The 23,678-nt window shown below is 43.1% G+C and overlaps 1 protein-coding gene across 1 annotated transcript in view; it reads right to left on the reverse strand.

Annotated features, from left to right (window-relative positions):
* The window catches only part of ADAMTS16 (ADAM metallopeptidase with thrombospondin type 1 motif 16), a 337,999-nt gene that overhangs the window by 40,656 nt on the left and 273,665 nt on the right, over positions 1 to 23,678 (reverse strand). Inside the window, exon 18 of the mRNA XM_088442271.1 lies at positions 21,164 to 21,290. Within this exon, the coding sequence (XP_088298397.1) occupies positions 21,164 to 21,290 (127 nt within the window). The remainder of the gene's footprint in view (positions 1 to 21,163; positions 21,291 to 23,678) is intronic.

The raw sequence follows: 23,678 nt of genomic DNA on the forward strand, positions 1-23,678 counted from the left end.
CAGAGCCATTGCTGCAGCAGAACAATGTGGATTTAGGGCCTGATTCAGACCCGTTCGCTATTTGCGGTCGTTCGTTCAAAAACAAGGGGTGGCTATTCAAATGATCCGTTCGCAAATTGCAGTCTGTTCACACCTCTAAGTCTGAACGAGCGAGCAAAACATACGCTCGTTTATTTGTTAAAAACGCCCCCTGGCCGCTCGCACCATACGTCATGTCCGCTATTTATTAGATTAATCGAGTACATCGACCAGCGTATGAACTGCTCGCTATTCTTGTGGTTGGTTTTTTCAACCAGTATTTTGCGAGCAGTTCTGAGTTAAAAAAAAACAAGTGACGTGGTCAATGACGCTGCTGTATTAATTATGCACTCCCTTAAAACGCCCGTTTTGACCTTTAAGCACGCCTGCGTTCGGATCTCCACTCCCCATTTTCAAGCACCTTCCCCTGTTACCACCCACATACGCCTCATTCTGTCACTCAAAATAGCAGGCATTCGCTATATTGCGAGCACATGAATTTCGGCCGCACTGACTGGTTCGCGCATGCGTATAACGATACGTACGCATGCGCAGATGTGCGAACATCGCTCGGAACGAGCGTACTGCCGCTAGCGAGTGGCTCTGAATGAGGACCTTAATTCCTTATGAAGACCATTAGCTAATTGATGGCGCTAAAGAATTTTCGTTTGTATTGGTTCTGTGTTTGTCACAACTGTCTTGTCACAAACAGTGGATAAACACAATTTTCTTTCATACTATTATTGTACATAAAAGAAGAAGTCAGTTTTCTCACTATGAGCTATTTTAAATTTCTTTCCATCTCCTTCCCTGATCTATGCTATAACAAAAGTAATATGACATGCAAAGGTTTTTCGATGCTAGGCAATACTTTGAAACAAGTTTCATATGAACATAAATGCAACATTACAAATGGGAATTTATAGTGCCGCTATGTAGAAAGATTACTTTAATAGGAGCACGCCATTATTTTACAATTCTGTATATGACTTGGTTTCCGAATCATTGTAAAATATTGAATTGCTGTTATTTTTTGGTGTTCTGTCATACCACAGACAAAATTAAAGGGGATCAACTGATCATGAAGAATCATAAATCAGATATAATATTGTAACTAAATGGAGGAATACATTTAGTTTAATTATTTTTTAATTAAAGGATTCATGCTGAGTTGAGCATTTGCCTGTTTGTTAACATAAAATGCACAAATTTGTACTGAGCATGTACACAATAAAAGGGTACACCTACGTCCATGTACAAGACTGCTGTTTGTGCTTTCCTCAAGATCCTCCATGTTCTGAGCCACCTCTGCTGTAGCCACCATAGCAGCACTATGGACATCGTACTGCAAACATAAGTATTCTCAATGTTCTTGTTTCAGTGTACTCCACAGCTTCCCTGGTGCTACAGCAATAGCCAGCTCAGCACACGTAGGACCATGAGGAAGACGCACACAAACAAGATGACTGCAAAAGAAGTACAGTACATCAGCACCGGCTTACTGACCACAGGATGAGCAGACAAAGAACTGCTGGGTAAGATCTGGTTGTCTGGCCACAACATTTGTAAATTAATTGAACTCTCTAGATACCCACTTGCAGATCAACTTTGAAGATCAGATAAACATCCCGACCTGATAGAGCGATTATTAGATCACTGTGTACCTTGCACATACTGAACTACTATTAGCTCAGTGTGTTCTTCTTCAATGGGATCAGGAGGTCGGAGATTAGAAGATATAAAATCCCAACCTCCTGATCGGACTGTTGCTGGAGCATTTGAAGCAGTTTATCAGCTAATGCCACTGTAAATTCTGCTGATTGGTCCAATGATTACCATATATACTTGAGTATAAGTTGACCCGAATATAAGCTGAGGTACCTAATTTTACCACAAAAAAACAGGAAAACTTATTGACTTGAGTATAAGCCTAGGGTGGGAAATGCAGCAGCTACTGGTAGTAATCCCTCCCCTGGTACTGCCCCGAGTAGTAATATTCCCCCTCTGGTAGTGCCCCCAGTAGTAATACCCCCCCTGGTAGTGCCCCCAGTAGCAATATACCCCCACTGGTAGTGCCCTCAGTATTAATCCCCCCCTGGTACTGCCCCAGGAGTAATCCCCCCTGGTACTGCCCCCAGTAGTAATATTCCCCCTCTGGTAGTGCCCCCAGTAGTAATACCCCCCTGGTAGTGCCCCCAGTAGTAATACCCCCCCTGGTAGTGCCCCCAGTAGCACTATCCCCCCTGGTAGTGCCCCCAGTAGCACTATCCCCCCTGGTAGTGCCCCCAGTATTAATCCCTCCCTGGTACTGCCCCAGTAGTAATCCCCCCTGGTACTGCCCCCAGTAGTAATAATCCCCCTCTGGTAGTGCCCCCAGTAGTAATATTCCCCCTATGGTAGTGCCACCAGTAGTAATACTCCCCCTGGTAGTGCACCCAGTAGCAATATCGCCCCCTGGTAGTGCCCCCAGTATTAATCCTCCCCTGGTAGTGCCCCCAGTAGTAGTCCCCCCAGTAGAGAAAGATGTAATTTAAAAAAAAAAAACATGAAACCCCGCACCTGGTCCCGACGCTGCTACTGGCTCCTCTGGCCGCTTTGCATTATGGGAAAGATGTCGTCATGACGACGTCTCTCCCATTACCCACTGTGGGAGCTGGAAGATGGCTCCCACAGTGGGAGCAGCAGCAGCCGATGAGAGTCTGACAGACTCTCATCGGCTGCTGATTACAACAAACACACAGCTGCCGGCTCCGGCGGCTGTGTGTTTGGCACTATGTAGTGCTGACCGAACTCTGTCCAGTCAGCGCTACACACGCAGTGCAGCTGTGTCACAGAGACACAGTCTGCTCCGTGGCCCGCATGGTACGCTACTCAGCTACGTACCATGCGGGCATGACTCGAGTATAAGCCGAGGAATGGTTTTTTCAGCACAAAAAATGTGCTGAAAAACTCGGCTTATACTCGAGTATATACGATATATAGTATGGATATATAGCATGTATCCAACTTTGAAGTTGATGGGATTAGAACTACCCTATTTATCTACCTATCCTATCAGTAGGAGTTTCACACTGCTACAATTACAAATCTACAGTAGCTCTTAATTGCAAGACCATCAATAAAAAAATATGGGTTAAAAAAGCACATGAAATAAAATGTATGTATTCAACTTTATTTTTTATGTAGCTGGAACAAACATACAATAGCATACCATAACCAACACAATAAAAATCTATTTTATGATTTCAAAGTGCCACTAATCAAAATTTAGTGGTATTATTTTTATTCATCCTAAAGTATGTTTACAGCTATTGATATTTTTTATTTCATGAAGGATTTTCTTGTTTTGTTTTATTTCATAGTTTCTTTTTTACATTTTGCCTAGTCAAACTATAGCTCTCACTAAAGTTATAGGGTTTTATGGTCAACTGTGGGAATTTTCCCATGTGTGGATGACTCATGAATCACTACTGATGTCAGGAAAGAATAGTGACTCTATTACTATGGTCCATAAGGTCATCAGAATTATGAGAAAGACTGTTTGTGCACACCTGTTGCTCCCTAAACAGGGAAAAAAGACTGCAAGTTTCAAGGATTATGTTGTCCCAATGCTGCTATGCAAGAAAAAAAATCAATGATATTACATGTTTGCAAAGTACTGTGTATTAGTTACACGTGGAACAGCTGCCAGATTTTCTACTAGTGTTATAAATCAAACATATCTGTTTTTGTACAACTTTGGCCAGGAGAACTGGAAATTACTGCTTGTACATGCTCGGGTGAAATTATTCCGTAAAGTATTGTTTCCTTATGTTGTAATAAGAAAAAAGAGAGCATTAAATCATATTATTAGACTATCTGTTGCCATCCAATTTTTTTTTTCTTCAAAGAACACAATAAACTGTTTCAATAAACACTGAACCACTTCATGGTCAGATATTGTCTGCATTTGAAAAAATAATAATTGAATGATATTAATAAACTGAAGCCCAAATCTTTACATTTATTGGGAATTGGTACCAATAATTTTCATTCCTTATTGCTGGTTTTTGCAGCAATAAGAAATTAAGGATTGCCTGCAGAATGAATATGTAATGCCAGCTGTCGGGATGCCTCCTGTCACAATACCAACATCCCGATGGTTGGCATCCCGACTAGGGTTGGGTAAGTATACTTACCCTCCCCCTTCTCCTCCTAACCCTCCCATCTTGTAGCCTAACCCTAACCCTCCCCACCCCACACCCTAACCCTCCCCTGTTAGTGCCTAAACCTAACCCTCCCCCCTTAGAGCCTAACCCCCCCAGTGGTACCTGACCCTAACCCTCTCCCCTAGGGGTGCCTAACCCTATCCACTTCCCCCCCAAAACCTAACACTAACCCCACTAACTTGCCTAAACCTAACCTCCCCCCCCCCGCGGCTAACACTAAGGGCCCCCTGGCTTACCATCAATCAGGCACGTGTCAACCTGGATTCCAGCATCAGGATTAAGATAGGCATCAGTATTTTGACGCCTATCTTAACTCCCTTGTTGGGATTCCAGCGTCGGAATTAAGACCAGCGGCTGCGATTCCTTGTGTGCATGTGTTTGAAGTAACGGGATTCCTTTAACATCCGGGTTCGCACCACAGCCACGCTACTGGGCATGCACCGTCAACAGACCATGCAAGTGCTAGCAGACAGTATCCTTCGGATTCCTCTCCTGGAAATGGCAACTGCAACATGAGCCAAGCTCCAGAAGGCTTTGTACTAAGGAGCTAGCAAGCCCCCCAGAAATTGGGGGCTGCTTTTTTTATTGAAATTGGGGGACACAGCACCTCATGCATACATACATTCTGGTGGTGCTTAACGTTTGCAAGTAGGCCCCAAAACTAGTGTTTTGGGGAAATATACTGCATATTGTATATGATAAATATGTCCCAATGTGAGAATGCACATTTTTTATTAGATAGATACAAGTTAATTGATATTTAAAGCAAGAGAAGAATTTTCAGCATGAGATTCCCACATTTTTTGCATTCTTACATTAAACATTATGGGGATTATGCAAAGTGAAGCATATGCTTATTTGCAGGTATCTGCTGTACACATGATCTGCAACTAAGTATACAAGAACTGGTCTGTATTGGGGTGTTCTCACACAGGAAAAGTTCAGAGAGGGAGTGTTGATTGATGGAATTACAGGCTATGCAGCATCGGACAGAAGTGGAAATATGCATATTTTCAGACAGTTTTTTTGCTCTTCTTGCATTCTGATTGATTATAGCAATTTAACTAAGCCTTAGGATCAGAACCAGGTTAAGACCCCATGGGGCCCCAGGCAAAATACCAGTTTAGGGCCCTCAAATCCAATCAAATCCAATCTAGCTGTACCCCTACTTATCATTTACATGCCCCCAACATGTTTTCTCCTTATTCCTCCTTGTATTCACCAGGGGGAACATACTAGATTGATTTATATGGTAAAAAATGCAAAAAAAACCTGTTTGTAGGAATCTGTGGCAGTGCTGTCATGACATTGCGATATACCAACATCACATTCTATCCTAAACTCCACTTCCAGTCACATTTCTGCTTTCCTAAGGGAACAGTTATGGTTCCAGAAGGCAAGTCCAAATCCCTCAACCACCCATTGCACAGTCCCTGTACCTTATAGTTTCCTCTTCCCTGTAAACAGGCCTTAAGTAGAATAGGGATGTCTCTGCCAGAGACATCCTTCATTTTAGTGCTATGAGTCCTCAGCAGCGCCCCTCAGATCCCTGCTCCCTAGGCATCTGCCTAATGGTTGTACCACACCTGAGTTTATTACAATCAGATTCAGCCTAATGATATATAATGAACAAAACTTATTAAACTGGTATAAACAAATTGTGTTGGGCAAAAAATTAGAATGCCACATAAGATAAAACTACAACAATAATTACATTACATTAATATTCCATATCTATTAAAATACATGCAAACTCTTTATATAACACAAAAACAAAGGGAGAGAGCGCTGGTCATATCTTAACCATTACCTAAGTGTTGCATTATTATAGATTTTATTTTAACAATTCCTTGGTTTTATTTAAAATTAATTGATTGATTCTTTCTGTATCAATACTGGTTGCTATTAAAATATTATATTTGTACTTTGCTCTAGCGCTCTCTCCCTTTGGTTTTGTGTTGTTTCTTTTTGAGGCTCAGCACCCCCAATTTAGATATGAGCAGTAGGAGTAAAAGTGTGGCATTTTATAGTATGTATTAAATTGGGTAAGTATGATTTTATTTAAGTTGGACACCTATACACTTTAGCTCCTGACTTATTTTTTCATTTATCTGTAGAAAATATGTTACCCTACTTATTAGTGTGCAATGTATAGGACTCATGGTATAACTATCACTTTTTTTTAATACTAGGTTCCTTTTAAAACATAAAATGGTGGACCTCCTCCCAATTTGCAATCACTCCCTTCTCATTTCCCTGTTCCCTCCTGTTTTCTCCTATTTTCTTGTATTACATGGCTAAATAGACAACCATACAAATATTGTAATACTTGTTTATGAATAATTATATACAGCCCTGATTTTATGTTTTAGAAATAATGACAGGCTGTTCATTAGTATAATGCACTTGAATTTGTCAAGAGCAGAAAATATAATTAAATTGTGCTTATTATTCACTATAATTGATATTGCCTTTCTGACTACAGAAACTGCAGTTTATGTATAATTTTCTGAAAATAAAATGCTTGATAAATAGGCCTCTATATGCTTATCTAATTAAATATTATAATATTGATTCAAATACCAAATTTACCATTTCAGGGGTTTTAATATTCTGGCACAACTGTGGTTGTTCTCTGTAGAGAGAGAACTGTATAAAGCTGGTCCATGGCAAAATCTGCAGTGCAGGTAAGTACTAGATCCATTTTTTAAGAGAAATTCTAGGACACATTTACATAGTACTAATACCCCATACTATACCCTTCTGAATTGACTTCAATATCCACTCCCTCACCTACAAAGCCCTTAACAACACGTACATCTCTTGCATCCCTGACCTAATCTCCCTATAATCTCACTCTTAGGTGTATATTTACTAAAGTGCGGGTTTTTAGAAGTGGAGTGCTACATAAATGTTAAGCAGAATCTGATTGGTTGCTACGGGCAACATCTCCACTTCTAAAAACCCGCACTTTACCTGCTCACTCCTAACTACCTCTCACCTCCAAAATGTCTCCTGTGCAGCTATGCACCTATGGAGCTCACTAACATGCCTTAACAAGGAATTTCAAAAGAAAGCATCAATAGTACCAGTGTTTTTAATATTGGTCACAAAAACAGTTTAGTTCTAAACAGTAGTGAATACAGATGGTTTCTGATTATTATACTTGTTTGAAGTAAACTAAACTATCTATTTAGCAATGCTCTAAGCAAGGGATTAGAAACACCGAACCTCCTATACCATATGTAAACTAGGGGTGAGCGGGTTCGGATTTCTGAAATCCGAACCCCCCGGAGCCCCCCCGATCCGAGTCCGATCCGAGTCAGGCTCGACTTTTCCCGCCTGACTCGGATTCTGAAATCGAGGCAAAACGTCATCTTCCTGCCTTCCGAGTCTCGCGGGTTTTGGACCCTATATAAGGTACCCACGTCGGCGCCATTTTCTCACTCGGCTGTGGACAGTGAAGAGGGAGGGTGGGAGTTAGGGCTGTGTAGTGTAGTGTAGTGTAGTGCTGCTGTTGTCCACTACTTCAAAGTCCATAGGGGCTGGCTGTGTTGTGCTGTGCTGCTGCTGTTAATAGGGGCTGTGTCCACTACTTCAAAGTCCATAGGGGCTGGCTGGACTGTGTTGTGCAGTCAGTTCTCCATAGGGGCTGTGTCCACTCCAAAGTCCTGTGCAGTGTCCCAGTCCTAAAGAGGTGCTGTAGTGTTGTCCAGGGGGTGCTCTGTCCATCAGGGGTGCTCCCCCCAAGTGCTAAAAAAATAATATATTTTCTGTGTTTGTGAATTGTGTGCGCAGTAGCCGCACGTGCATCAACAAAGTAGTGCCAAGCGTGCGCCTGTGTCATAAGTAAAGGGCCGGCTGGCTTGACCGTTAAAGGGTGCTGTAACCCCCGAAAGTACACTCCAGTCCAAACCAAAAAAAAAATATTTTCTGTGTTTGTGAATTGTGTGCGCAGTAGCCGCACGTGCATCAACAAAGTAGTGCCAAGCGTGCGCCTGTGTCATAAGTAAAGGGCCGGCTGGCTTGACCGTTAAGGGTGCTGTAACCCCCGAAAGTACACTCCAGTCCAAACCAAAAAAAAAATTATTTTCTGTGTTTGTGAATTGTGTGCGCAGTAGCCGCACGTGCATCAACAAAGTAGTGCCAAGCGTGCGCCTGTGTCATAAGTAAAGGGCCGGCTGGCTTGACCGTTAAGGGTGCTGTAACCCCCGAAAGTACACTCCAGTCCAAACCAAAAAAAAAATTATTTTCTGTGTTTGTGAATTGTGTGCGCAGTAGCCGCACGTGCATCAACAAAGTAGTGCCAAGCGTGCGCCTGTGTCATAAGTAAAGGGCTGGCTGGCTTGACCGTTAAGGGTGCTGTAACCCCCGAAAGTACACTCCAGTCCAAACCAAAAAAAAAATTATTTTCTGTGTTTGTGAATTGTGTGCGCAGTAGCCGCACGTGCATCAACAAAGTAGTGCCAAGCGTGCGCCTGTGTCATAAGTAAAGGGCCGGCTGGCTTGACCGTTAAAGGGTGCTGTAACCCCCAAAGTACACTCCAGTCCAAACCAAAAAAAAAATAATTTTCTGTGTTTGTGAATTGTGTGCGCAGTAGCCGCATGTGCATCAACAAAGTAGTGCCAAGCGTGCGCCTGTGTCATAAGTAAAGGGCCAGCTGGCTTGACCGTTAAAGGGTGCTGTAACCCCCAAAGTACACTCCAGTCCAAACCGAAAAAAAATAATTTTCTGTGTTTGTGAATTGTGTGCGCAGTAGCCGCACGTGCATCAACAAAGTAGTGCCAAGCGTGCGCCTGTGTCATAAGTAAAGGGCCGGCTGGCTTGACCGTTAAAGGGTGCTGTAACCCCCGAAAGTACACTCCAGTCCAAACCAAAAAAAAAATTATTTTCTGTGTTTGTGAATTGTGTGCGCAGTAGCCGCACGTGCATCAACAAAGTAGTGCCAAGCGTGCGCCTGTGTCATAAGTAAAGGGCCGGCTGGCTTGACCGTTAAAGAGTTCTGTAACCCCCAAAGTACACTCCAAACCAAAAAAATATATATTTTCTGTGTTTGTGACTTGTGTGCACTGTGGCTGCACGTGCATCAACAAAGGAGCAGCGCCAAGCGTGCGCCTGTGTCCCATAAGTAAAGAGCCGGCTGGCTCATTTCTTAAAGGGTGGTGTAACCCACAAAGTGCACTACTCTCCAGCAAAAATAAAAAAATATTTTCTGTGTTTGTGTGCGCTTTAGCCGCACGTATATATATCAATATAACATAAATGGAGGACCAAACTTTCTCTGATAAAAATAAAATAGGGAAAGATCAAGAACCACTTCCTACTAGTGCTGTTGCTGCTGCTGGGAGTTGTTCATCATCCCAGAGAGGAAGTAGGAACATCACTACTTTTACTAAACAATTGACCCTCCAACAGTCCCTAGCGATGAGGATGAAGTACGACAGCAGTCATCCTGAAGCAAAACGTATAACTGAGGCCTTGACTGCTATGTTGGTGTTAGACGTGCGTCCGGTATCCGACATTAGTGCAGTGGGATTTAGACAATTGATGGAGGTAGTGTGTCCTCGGTTCCAAATCCCGTCTAGATTCCACCTGCATCCTCAAAGCAGCAGCGACAAGCGTGCGTCTGTCTGTTAAAGGGTGGTGACACCCTCAAAGTGTGCTACACAAACAATTAAAATATTGTTCTTTTTTTTCTGTCTTTGTGAAATGTGTGGGCTGTAGCCGCACCTGCATCCTTAAAGCAGCAGCGACAAGCGTGCGTCTGTCTGTTAAAGGGTGGTGACACCCTCAAAGTGTGCTACACAAACAATTAAAATATTGTTCTTTTTTTTTCTGTCTTTGTGAATTGTGTGGGCTGTAGCCGCACTTGCATCCTCAAAGCAGCAGCGACAAGCGTGCGTCTGTCTGTTAAAGGGTGTTGTAACTCTCAAAGTGCTCCAAAAAATGAAAAAAATTTTTTTAATGTGTTTGTGACTTGTGTGCGATGTAGCCACACTTGCATCCTCAAAGCAGCAGCGACAAGCGTGCGTCTGTCTGTTAAAGGGTGGTGACACCCTCAAAGTGTGCTACACAAACAATAAAAATATTCTTCTTCTTTTTTCTGTCTTTGTGAATTGTGTGGGCTGTAGCCGCACCTGCATCCTTAAAGCAGCAGCGACAAGCGTGCGTCTGTCTGTTAAAGGGTGGTGACACCCTCAAAGTGTGCTACACAAACAATAAAAATATTCTTCTTCTTTTTTCTGTCTTTGTGAATTGTGTGGGCTGTAGCCGCACCTGCATCCTTAAAGCAGCAGCGACAAGCGTGCGTCTGTCTGTTAAAGGGTGGTGACACCCTCAAAGTGTGCTACACAAACAATAAAAATATTCTTCTTCTTTTTTCTGTCTTTGTGAATTGTGTGGGCTGTAGCCGCACTTGCATCCTCAAAGCAGCAGTGACAAGCGTGCGTCTGTCTGTTAAAGGGTGGTGACACCCTCAAAGTGTGCTACACAAACAATAAAAATATTCTTCTTTTTTCTGTCTTTGTGAATTGTGTGGGCTGTAGCCGCACCTGCATCCTTAAAGCAGCAGCGACAAGCGTGCGTCTGTCTGTTAAAGGGTGGTGACACCCTCAAAGTGTTCTACACAAACAATTAAAATATTGTTCTTTTTTTTCGGTCTTTGTGAAATGCGTGGGCTGTAGCCGCACCTGCATCCTTAAAGCAGCAGCGACAAGCGTGCGTCTGTCTGTTAAAGGGTGGTGACACCCTCAAAGTGCGCTACACAAAGAATAAAAATATTCTTCTTCTTTTTTCTGTCTTTGTGAATTGTGTGGGCTGTAGCCGCACTTGCATCCTCAAAGCAGCAGCGACAAGCGTGCGTCTGTCTGTTAGAGGGTGGTGTAACCCTCAAAGTGTGCTCCACAAACAATAAAAATATTCTTTTTTTTTTCTGTCTTTGTGAATTGTGTGGGCTGTAGCCGCACTTGAATCCTCAAAGCAGCAGCGACAAGCGTGCGTCTGTCTGTTAAAGGATTACATCGGTGACAGCATCCAAGTAGGCATGTCAGACAGTCCGTACCTGTACTGGCAGGAAAAAGAAGCAATTTGGAGGTCCCTGTACAAACTGGCTCTATTTTACCTGAGATGCCCCCCCTCCAGTGTGTACTCCGAAAGAGTGTTTAGTGCAGCCGGGAACCTTGTTAGCGAAAGGCGTAGGAGGTTGCTTCCACAAAATGTGGAGAAGATGATGTTCATAAAATGAATGATCAACTCTTCCAGGGAGACCAGCCTCCAGAACGTACAGAGGGACCTGTGGTTCCAGCAGGGACGAATTAATACTCTGTGAGGATGAGGATGTACATAACACTGAAGAGGGTGAGGAATCTGTGGATGAGGAGGATGAGGACGACTTCTTGCCTCCGTAGAGCCAGTTTGTGCAGGGACAGATTAATTGCCAGCTTGTTTTGTGGGGGCCCAAACGAACCAATCATTTCAGCCACAGTTGTGTGGCAGACCCTGGCGCTGAAATGATTGGTTTGTTAAAGTGTGCATGTCCTGTTTATACAACATAAGGGTGGGTGGGAGGGCCCAAGGACAATTCCATCTTGCACCTCTTTTTTTTCTTTGCATTATGTACAGTTTGGGGCCTAGTTTTTCAATGCCATCCTGTCTGCCACTGCAGTTTCACGCCTAGATGGGTCACGTGTTTGTGCCGCCCACTCGTGTCGCTTAGCATAGTCATCCAGCTACCTCGGTGCAACCTTTTGGACATAAAAACACTATTGTGAGGTGTGAGGTATTCAGAATAGACTGGAAATGAGTGGAAATTAAGGTTATTGAGGTTAATAATAGCATAGGAGCAGAAAAACCTACAAATTCTGTGATTTTAGCTGTTTTTATGCTTTTTTTCAAAAAAATACAGATCCAAAACACAAAACCCAGAACCCAAAACACGGAAGGGTGGTTTTGGCAAAACCAATCCAGATCCAAAACACGAAGAAAGATCCAGATCCAAAACCAAAACACAAAACACGAAAAGTGGCCGGTGCACACCCCTAATGTAAACACATAACTTGTGATCTATCAGTAATAGGGGCTTATTTATCACATCATGTTATTAATGCGTATTGCGACATGAAAATATTGTCTATAATCATAATACAGTAATGGAAATTACCTCTTGTAATTATCATCCATCAGTTGGAGGATTATAAGCAAAGTGATGGCTACCATGGCAGGACTAATGAGCATGTGCAGCCAGCAGGCTACTTGTGCATCAGCGTGGACAGATAGGGAGGGATCCGGATAATCCCTCTACAATAAAATAAATGTTACAGTAGCCCACAGGCTACTATGTGTTAACGCCATCTAAAGATGTCATTAACAGTCAGGATCTAGCTAAGGAATGTTTTGTGTGTGTAGTTTAGGCTGCAGGGGGGAGGTTAGGTTTAGGCTGCGGGGAGGGAGGGTTAGGAGTAGGGGATGTCGGCATTGTGACCCAGTCAAGATGCCGGCGTCGGGATTCTGACCGTTGGGATCCTGAGCGCCGGCATCCCATACCCAACCTATTAAACCAGTTGTGATAGTTTTAACCACTGCTGCTACGCAGACCTATGTAGTGTACAACCACACTTTACAATAATCTGCTTAGCTGCAATGATTTAAAATAACAATTACAACTAGCTTCATATAGTTAGTATTACGAGGCTTCCTATGCAGAAGCAAATGGCTCATGCATTCAGTGTTTGACTGTGTTATATGAGGTTGGGAGTTTGAGTACTGTGTGTTGTATCATGAGCATTGCCTATTTTAAATACAGGGGGTTTTAACTAAAAGTGGGCTTAGCTGTCAGACATGGGAGACAATCAAACAAGGCTGCTTGCCAGAGGTGTTTCATGAGAGAAGGGGGCACATATGCAGCCTCCATGCTGCCCCTCCTCGCTAGGTAGACACTGGCATTTTGCAGAGTCTACTACGTATACGCAGGTCTATGGAAACATGATGCCCATGCCATGTTCACAGTGAGGTTTCTACTGCACCAATCTTTGGGGAAATGGTGGCCACTCTATTTACCAGTGAATTCTGCAGCAACAGACTCCAGAGAGGCAAGTATAATGTATGAGTGCAGGGAGTGCGGTGTGGGCCATCCTGGACCCAGGGGGTCGTGTGCACCCATTAAAGATACACCCATGCTGACTGCCTGAACCCTGGAATGATCTCTAGCCTAAACATTCAAGGCCTTAAACTGCCATTGTTACATGGGATGTGATCACAGGCAGATGGGCTTATCGTGCCATGGTTGCATGCTATGTAACTGCAGATTCCTGTCCTCCCCCCAGCCATCTCAGTGAACTATTGAATCAGATGAAGTGATTTCCTCTTCATTTAAGAGGCGGACTGTGATGTCAATCGTCAGTGTGGCCACTGACATCACGTGTCCCTTGTATGCCTCAGAATGCCTTGCGATCAGGATTCTGGAGTGGCGGGCATACAAAAGTTCTTGGAAAGGAACGGAAGTTCCCCTCTGTGAAAACTACAGTATATCGCAATCTGTGCATTTAGGGCAACCTGGTGTGTGATCATCAGCCCATCCAAGTGCTGCAGAGCCCCTGCTCCGCTACTTCCCACTCAGAGGGGATTGATTGGTTCATAGTCCGCTGTGCTCTGCATACAGTATAAGAGATGACGTGGGAGAGAGCGTAGTGGAGGAAGAGGTAGCATATAGAGGTATCTATAATCACTGGGGTGGGGGAATAATACTACAAGTTGTTGATCAACATAAACAAGGGTATTAAGATCATGAAGGGATTTGCTGAAATGCCCACAGGTTAATACATTTTATTTAGGTAATTAATTCATTTAAAAAACTGACAATTTCAGAGACCTTTTTTAAAAGAATGTGCCAAACACTTGTTTAAATCCAAATTCTTTACCATAGCCTATTACATAACATCTTAGTTCAAGGCATACTGTATCTCAGAAATGATTTTCAATTTGTTTAAAACTCAACGTTTGCCTAAAAGAAACCTAAGCTGCGTGAAAATATTCAATGGTCAAAATGTAGCAACAGCGAGGAATTTCAGGAAAACTCTGTTAGTAGTCACGGAGGATAATGCAGTCACAAGACCCATCATCCATTAATGCTTTGGCTTGGCATCATGATGTTCAGACATTTCTGCTGCACAGTCGTAGGATTATGACATCAGTTGGATTTATTTGAAGATGACAAATATATCTGTCTCAAGTGCATTGTAAAGTATGCTGTGTAACACTGTTAGCATAAATACTGCATGTCTGCTGCATTACTAAAGCCTCTTAAAGCCCCACTGTGTCCAATGTATACTAAGGTAACCAGCAGATGTCTGATAAGTGACAGCATTTGTACATTTCTAGATTACTTCCAAAAAAAAAGGAAGTGTTGCTGCTGGCTTCTGCTATCCATAGTCTGGGCACTTTTATTAACATATTAAACAGGATTACTATCCCCAACGACAGTATTATTTTTCAACTTGTGAAATATTATCCCTGCATGGTCAGAAATGTAATTAAAAAGGATTTACACTAAACAGAGCACCTCAGAGACTTCTATTTTAATTGGAAGGATTGCATAGAAGCTACAAATAAAGTGTTATATGACTATATCCAATGATCTTATCTAAATTATCTCATAGGGAGATACTGTAAAAAAGGATATTTTACACAGTTACATTTTCTACTAGATTTCAACTTAAAGAGCAAGCAACCCACAAATGTACCAGATACCAGAGATGTGACACTGAGGTGAATAATACTGAATACTGGTCAGCAATGCTTCACAGCTCTGGGGTCATCTGTTTGATTATATGTAGCTTCTATATGAATACCAGTGAGGGAATAATACCTGAAATAATTTATTTTAAAGCTTTTTAACATAAGTAAATCTGTCCATCAAGTTCTCTGTCCCAACACTGATGAAAACTACACCTGTTGAATACGGTGCAGTGGCTGCAGACCTTTACATTCTTTCCCTGATGTGGTCCTATCTCATGCTACCGCATGCTCTCAATACTCTTGCTTACAATACTATTTGTTTTAGACTGGCAGAAATATACGCTGGAAGGTGATGCTTCTTGCTGAGCCTATGAAAGTGTATACTGAATAGGGATGGCCATCGACCATTGATGATTCAAAATAATCAATGGTTTATGGCCAATGTTGAATATTTTTACCATCGATGGCTACGAGCCATTGGTTCTTAGCCATTGATAAACAAGCGGAAGCCGATGTTTTTTTTTTTTCTGGACAGGACAGAGTTTAACTCCGCCCCCGGTGCCACTAAGTCCCACTCCTGTAGTTTCATTGGCCCGTGGTTCTCCCCCGTAGCGGTGACTGTTGAGGGGTGCAAATCAAATACTCCCTAATACTGAGGGCCGCATAGGTATTGCAATTCCTGATCTATAAGACAGGGGCATATCTATAATGGGTGCAGGGTGCACAGGGTGTACAGGGCCACAGGGATTGGGCAGGGGGCCCACGCCGCACACCCTGCACCAATATTTTTAATACTTACCTCTCCGGAGTCCCACGTCATCGCTATCAGCACTGTAGAAATCACCTGGAAAATGGCTGCTGTGGCCATTTACTCTATGTTTTGGGCATGCGCAGTAGGGAAATAGCTGGGAAAATAGAGACTAGTGCCCAGAATCTGCTACTGGGGTGCTGCTCTCAGAGTGCTGACGGCCACCGGAGAGAGAGGATGGGGCTCCGGATGGAAACTGCACATGGGCCCCCTTCTCTCTTAATACGTCCCTGCTACAAGAGAATAATAAATGAATGGCAGCATTTATTTTATCTATATTCAACTTTAACAATGATATGGAGGACTGGGCCAAATATATAAAAAGTGTATATTATACTGCCAGGCAAATAATATTAAGGAAGATAAAAAATTGCCTGTTTTAATGAGTATCATGAGCCCCAAGACTAAAGCTGGCCACACATCTAAAGATTATCTGTCCAACCAGCCAACTAGTTGATTGGTTGGAATGAAAATCTGGTAATGTATGAAAGCAAATGACAATCAGCAATTTGCTCCCAAACCCTGGAAAATGGACCAAAACTGTTGTTTGAACAAATTGTTTAGATCAAACATTTAACAAACTTGTCTGAACGACCATTTTCATCTGTGTTTTGGCATGTAGGAGCAAATTGCTGATCATCAGTTGCTCCCATCCGTTACCAGATTTTCATTCCAACCAATCAACTAGTTGGCTGGTTGGATGCAAGTTGGTCTAGTGTGTGGCCAGCTTTATAGTTTTTTGTATAATCCTTTAGCTCAATTCAAACCTGCTGATAAGTCCTTTAGGGATATTGTTGTCATTTTACAGAGTCTTCCAAAAAAAAAATCCAAAGCCTTTAGTGATTGCTAAGAGATTCTGGTTTTATAGATGCTGACAGCACCAGGGCAATTACATAACAAAATATGTTGCAGAATTAAGGAAGTTATCAGATCTCTGCAAGTTTAGAGAAGACTTAAGGTGGGTACACACATGACAGATATATCTGAAGATGATGGTCATTCATACACACTGAACGACCATCATCTGCATGCTGCAATGGCTCGGGACGGACTGGGGGCGGGTAAGTGGCATGGTGTAATTGCAGAAGGCGTGGCCATGCCCCCTTCGGGAAAAAAAAAACATCTGCGACGAGGTTCTGCGCGCTGGGGAGGGGGGAACTGTGTGCCCCTCAGCCCAGTGCACAGCCAATGGGGGGTGCAATCAGCATGATTGCACCCCATACACACTTGCTGACGGACGGATATATCTGCAGACATATATGTTCATTGGCTGTGCAGCACAGCCAATGCGATATGTCTGTGAACGACGTTGTTCACAGACATATTGTCTGTACACACTGGCAGACGGGGGCACGATATATTGGCCGATCAATTGATCAGCCAATATATCGGCCAGTGTGTACTCAGCATAACAGACACCCTTAGAGACCAATTAGTATGTGGTATGATTAACAAAAGCACTCAGAAAAGACTGCTGTCTGCACATGAACTAACTCTAGACCATGCCCTGTCACTAGCAATTTTCATAGAAACAGCGGCCAGGGATGCAGCTGCACTATAGAAAGGTCCAGAGTGTTCCACACATAAAATGATTTCTGGCCATAGATATCATTGTTTTCATTGTGGCAAATTCATCTACAAAGTCAGTCATTGGTGATTCTGTTTAAGTTACCACATGAAGGGCCACATAGAACAAGTGTGTATTTCTGAGAAAGAACTGGATCAATACCATAAAAAGACTAAATCAGGACATATTTAACAGGGGTGTATCTAGGGATCCAAGCGCCCCTGGCAATTTAATGGACTGACGCCCCCCTACCCCAAATATGCAGTGCCCCCAGTAGTAATCCCCCAGTAGTAATCCCCCCTATGCTGCATTTCCCACAGTAGTAGTCCCCCTATATAGTGCCCCTAGTAGTAGTTCCCTATAGAGTGGCCCCAGTAGAAGTCCCCCCAATGCTGCATTGCCCCCAGTAGTAGTCCCCCCAATGCTGCATTGCTCCCAGTAGTAGTCCCCCCTATACAGTGCCCCCAGTAGTAGACCCCAGTAGTAGTCCCCCCCTATACAGCGCCCACAGTAGTAGTCCCCCCTATGCTGCACTGACCCCAGTAGTAGTTCCCCCTTATACAGTGCCACCAGTAGTAGTACCCACTATAGAGTGCCCCCAGTAGTGGCCACCCCCCCTAAATTGCCCCCAGTAGTGGCCATCCCTATACAGTGCCCCCAGTCACAGATATCCCCCCTAAATTGCCCCCAGTAGTGGCCACCCCTGTACAGTGCTCCCAGTTGCGGGCACCCCCCCATAAAGTGTCCCCAGTAGTGGCCACCCACTATTTCATTGCACCCCCCCCCTGCAGTGCCAGGTTTACACACACAGAAAAAAAAAATACAACTTACCTGATCACCGCTCCTGACGCGATCGCCTCTGTCCGCTCTGAGTCCCGGCCCACTCTTCTCCTGCATGGTGCATGGGAGAGACATCATGACGTCTCTCCCATCACATGCTGTGGGGGGAGTCGGAAGACGGAGCTCATTAGTGAGCTCCAGCTGGCTCCCTCCTCGGACAATGGAGCAGCAAATGAGAGTCTGTCTGACTCTCATTGGCTGGCTGCTATTACAAACACACAGCTGCTGGCGGCTCTATGTTTGTAACTGTGTAAGGCAGACCACACTCACTGCAGTCTGCCCTACACTTGTGGGGCCAGGCGACTTGTCCACCCCTTGGCTGCTGGTGGCACTGCCGGACGGCGTCCCCCCCTTTGTTAAGCGCCCCTGGCGAGTGCCATCCTGGCCAATGGGTAGATACGCCCCTGATATTTAACCACTTAACTGACAATTTTTTTTCTACAAAACCGCACAAAAATTGGAATTTTAATTTTCTTAAGGCTTGAAACTTTTTTTATAATATGTGCTTAATGGTCTCACTGTAATCTGTTTTATTTTGACAAAATGTTTTGGTATAACTACACAGAAATTATTGGTCTTTTTAAAAGATTGAATCAAGGGCCTGATTCAGAGCTGGACGCTATTTGCGCTCGCTCGTCCAGAAAATAGGGGTGGCTATTCAAATGAACCGTTCGCTGTTTGCGGTCTGTTCACGCCTCTAGGTCTGAACGAGCGAACAAAACTTGCGGTCGTTTTTTGGGAAACTATGCCCCCTGGCCGCTCGCATCCTACGTCATGTCCGCTATTTATTAGATTAATCGAGTACATCGACCAGGGTATGAACTGCTCGCTATTCTTGGGGTTGGTTTTTGCTACCACAATTTTGCGAGCAGTTCTTGGTAAAAAATAACCCAGTGACGTGGTCAATGACGCTGCGGTTTTAAATATGCACACCCATAAAACGCCCGTTTTGACCTTTAAGCATGCCTGGGTGGTACATAGGGGCTCTTACTAACTTTTCCTATGGGACCTTCAAATATCTAGTTATGCCCCTGGTGAACATTAGTACTAAAAACAACTGCACATACTTTATATGTGTTGCATAATGATGGCCTGTCTCTTTTGTGTCAGGATTGGCTCAGGAAAATCATATTCAATTTTAAATACATCCATAAGCTACAGTCTTCCAAGTTGCACATGGACACTTAATAAAAGGTTACAACAGTTGCTAAGAGCATCCAACCTGTCTTTGATAAAGAGTTTAGATACTGTACAGTAATATACATCAAAGCCTACATTGGTACCGAATGCTGCCCCAGTTAGTAAAACTCTGAGGTGCTTTCTCAGATAGAATGTAGTGAGTAGGTCACACCGATAATATCAGTGATAAAAATGGCCATTTTGGGAGACATCCAAATCTGTGTAAATGTTAAGATGACAATACTGTTTTTCACATTGTGCAATAGTACCTGCCAAAAATTAATAAAATTTTTGATCTCATCAGAAAGGGGTTGTTTCATGAAAATAGACCTGGCACCAGTCATATCGACAGATGGAGGTGGTGGAAGCTTCAAAGGAATACCTCACCATAGATACACACAAAGAACTGTTACAATAGAATAGGCTTGTATTTGGCATAGTTTCAGCACCCGCACTCTGCCAAAGAGCAATAATCCAAGTACTACAAGGACTATGAGGCTTGCAGCGTTATCAAGATGACATAATTGTCACTGGGAGAAATGATGCTGAGCACCTAGGCAATACAGAAAAGGTCATCTATTTTTAAACAATTCTGGGGGGAAATCGGAAGATAACACAAAATTTAAGCATCCCCTGGATGCATTACAGTTAGAGTTGTGCGCCGGACCATTTTTTCTGGTTTTGATTCTAATTCGGCATCCGGTTTTGGATTTAGTTTTGTCAAAACGCTGTGATTGGTTTTGGTTTTTCTCAAAAATTGGCAAAAAAGGCTAAAATCACATTATTTGGGTCTTTTTTTGTCCCTAGAGTATTATTATCCTCAATAACATTAATTTCCAGTCATTGCCACACAATTTTGACCACCTCACAGCTCACACTATTGTTCACCAACATAGGCCAAGGCTGGCTGGCTAAAATAAGCAAAAGAGCAGTGGCACAAACACACTGCATTTATTTCTGTTTAAAAATGTTTTGCAAATTAAACCAACTCAAAAGTACTTTCAATAGAAAACAATCCAACACAGAAATGTACTAAGGATCGTGTGTGGAATATCATTGCTCTAAAGGAGTAGCAGTTAACAAACAGCAAAGAAAAAAACCCCAAACCATATGTAAAGTAGCAACAACAGATGTGGATATCCCATACACAAGCGCACATGCACCCAGAACATGACTATTGTGAGTGCCCCATCTGTACCTCCCTCCTGGGGGCCCTGAGCACTGCAAGCTCTTAACCACTTTAACATCTCTGTACAGTACATGAACCAAGCCACCTCCTACCTGTATAAAACTAGGTTCTATAAATTTCCAACAATTTTCCATCTGTCTGCAACGACTTCTCTCACCAATTTTTACTTTCGTTTTATAATTAGCCACTGATGGCATTTTTAACTACTAGTAGGTAGCACCTGGTACCTAAATGACTAACATTACTAGGTAAATGCTTGTAGAGTGGACTCAAACTGGCTGCCAGAGCCCCCTGTACCAACAGTTGTCTGGATCTACTAGCTGATTAAAGTACAAAGTAGTGTCTATTTTTATTACATATTTATAGACATTTGCCAATGGTACAGGAAAGGAGGCTATTAGCAATAGAGTTGTCAGATAAATCATATGGCTTCACTGTCCTTAAGACTCTCTGACCAGAGTGTCTGTTGGACACTCTGGGTGCTCTGCTCCTTCATTGTCCTGGCACAGAAACCTTTCCATATACTTGACTAACTTGACTAATACAGTTTCTAATTCAATATCTGTTCAATACAATTATGAAATAACCAGGGTTGACTTAACAGTTATATGCAAATCCCTACCTTGGAGGACATGAATGTAGGTTGCAAGGAACTGGTCCTGTGATTGGCCGATTTTTAGCATTACAGAAAGACGTATTGACCTGAACTCGCGTGTCTCTGTAACACCCTTCTTTAGTGTTCATGTGACCTGTAAGAGGACAAAATATATATTGTATTATATATTATATGCCTTGACAAAAATATAATGGTATTATACTAGAAGGCTTCAGTAGAGGTACAGCTTAGAAGGATTTTTTAACAGAAATACTAAGATGTTCTTCAGTTTAATTTTTTTAAGCATGTTTAGATCTTGTTGTACCTTAAAATTAATCATGTTAACTACTCAAAAGTAATACAATTACAGCACTGACATCACTTGGTGGATACATTTTAAGGCCTATAATGATATGTTGATTTCTGTAAGTGAGCTGGACACTGGTACAACCTTTATGTATTACTGTGTAATCCCAAAACTGCCAAAAACCATAAAATGATTGGAAAAAAAAAATCACATGCCCATGAACATTTTCCTACACAAGGTCACTTCAGTGTCATGGCACTGCATAAGCCCTCACATGTTTCTCAGATGATTGCAAGTCATAGAGAAGCAGCAGCAATATGTGTGGGACTAAAATTGTTCCAGGACTGAAAGCACTACTACATCTCATAGCTATGGGAACCTCAATGATTTCACATATATAAATATTTTTTTAACACAGCACCCTACTCTATAAGCAACACTGCAATGTCACTGTTTAGAAAAGTATAAGTGTACCTAATCATAAAGCATTTAGGGAAAAAAAATAAAAAAATACATAGCAATTATGGAACCAATTTTGGATTTTGAAACTTAGTAAATCTGCTAATAAAATAACTGAATAAGTAATATGAACAGGTTTCAAACACATTACTACACGGTGGGCCTTAAAAGGACAATAATAGTTATAAAAGTTGAGCTGATTTAGAGAACTTAAAAATGTTTTTCTTCATATACAGACACGACAAGAGGGTCATAAGCGAAACACTAGCATTAAGTTTGATTACTTGCTTTCATAGCACTGAAAACAAAGGCCCTCATTCAGAGCCGGACGCTCTGAGCAGAGCGCATGCTCTGAATGAGGGCCGTCCTCCATAATTATGGAGCATCCTCCTGGACGCTCGTATAGCTGTGGGTCACCACCCACAGCCTATACGAGCGTGCAGGTTGATGGCCGCGATGGTCTTGACCATCGCGACCATCGCCACTGCGAGCCGGAGTCTGCGGTTGAGTTTCTCAACCGCAAGGCCCGGAGTGATTTTGGCTCTATCAGAGCCAAAATCACTCCCACTGACATCACTAGTGATGTCAGTGGGCCGGCTTCTGACGGTAGGCGTTCCCTTGGGAACGCCCCCGTCTGGGAGGCACACCCCCGGCACGCCCACCAAAGGGGGCATGCAGTCAAACATCGACAGCACGCCCCCTTTGATCAGACACAACGAGCGAAGGAAAGTCCTTCGCTCGTTGCGTCTGGCGCATGCGCATGACGGAGCTCCCGCCGTCGTGCGCATGCGCAGTGCCCACCATCGACCCACTTGCGAGCGGACAGCCGCTCGCGAGTGGGTCTGAATCAGGCCCAAAGTGATCATGATGTAGTATCTGCTAATGAAATAGAACACAGATTATTCCAGAAAAATAATGATCAGTAAAACATGGATCATTCCTGAAAAACATACAATAAAGTAGGATCACATTTATCTTTTCTGAAAGCAATTCCATGCTAAGCCCTAATCTACAGTTCACATAGCATATCAACGGGATGTAGTGAACAGACTGGCGGACGCGATGCCGCCGGTCTAAATCCCGATTCGTCCTGCCCGACAAGGGTCTTAAGACAGGCATCAAAATGCCGACGCCTATCTTAATCCAGACGCCGGAACATCGACCCCTGCCATCCAGATTGTCCTCTGACAGGTAAGTAGAACACTTAGCCCGGGGAAGGTGGGGGTTAGGTTTAGGTGCCCCCGGGGGGACTTATGGTTAGGCACCCCCCCAGGGAGGTTAGGGTTAGGCTAGGAGAAGGGGGAGTTAGGGTTAGGCAATAGTGGGGGAGGTTAGGGTTAGGCACGCCTAAAGAAGGGTTAGGGTTAGGGGGGCAGAGGGGAGGGTTAGGTTACTTATCTTTCTTTGTCGGGATTTCGACTTGCCGGGCTGCCGCCGTCGGTATTTGATCCAGCAGCTAAACAGCCATCTGCATTACATACTGATTTCCATATCAACTATTGTCTGCCAAAAACTGGCTCCTTGATATGTAGTGGTCTTTTCAACATTCAGAATGTCAACAAGCACTGTGTGTAAGCTAGAGATGTGCACTGGACCATTTTTGCTGGTTTTGGTTTTAATTCATCATTAGGTTTTGGTTTTGCAAAAATGTCGTGACTGGTTTTGGAATTTAAAAAAAAAAAATTGATCAAGACAAGCTAAAATCACATAATTTCCAATTTTTTTTGTTCCTATAGTATTATTAACCTCAATAACATTAATTTCCAGTCATTTTTG

Source organism: Taudactylus pleione, unplaced genomic scaffold (genome assembly GCF_031769625.1).
Source record: "Taudactylus pleione unplaced genomic scaffold, aTauple2 ptg000309l, whole genome shotgun sequence".
NCBI lineage: Eukaryota > Metazoa > Chordata > Amphibia > Anura > Myobatrachidae > Taudactylus > Taudactylus pleione.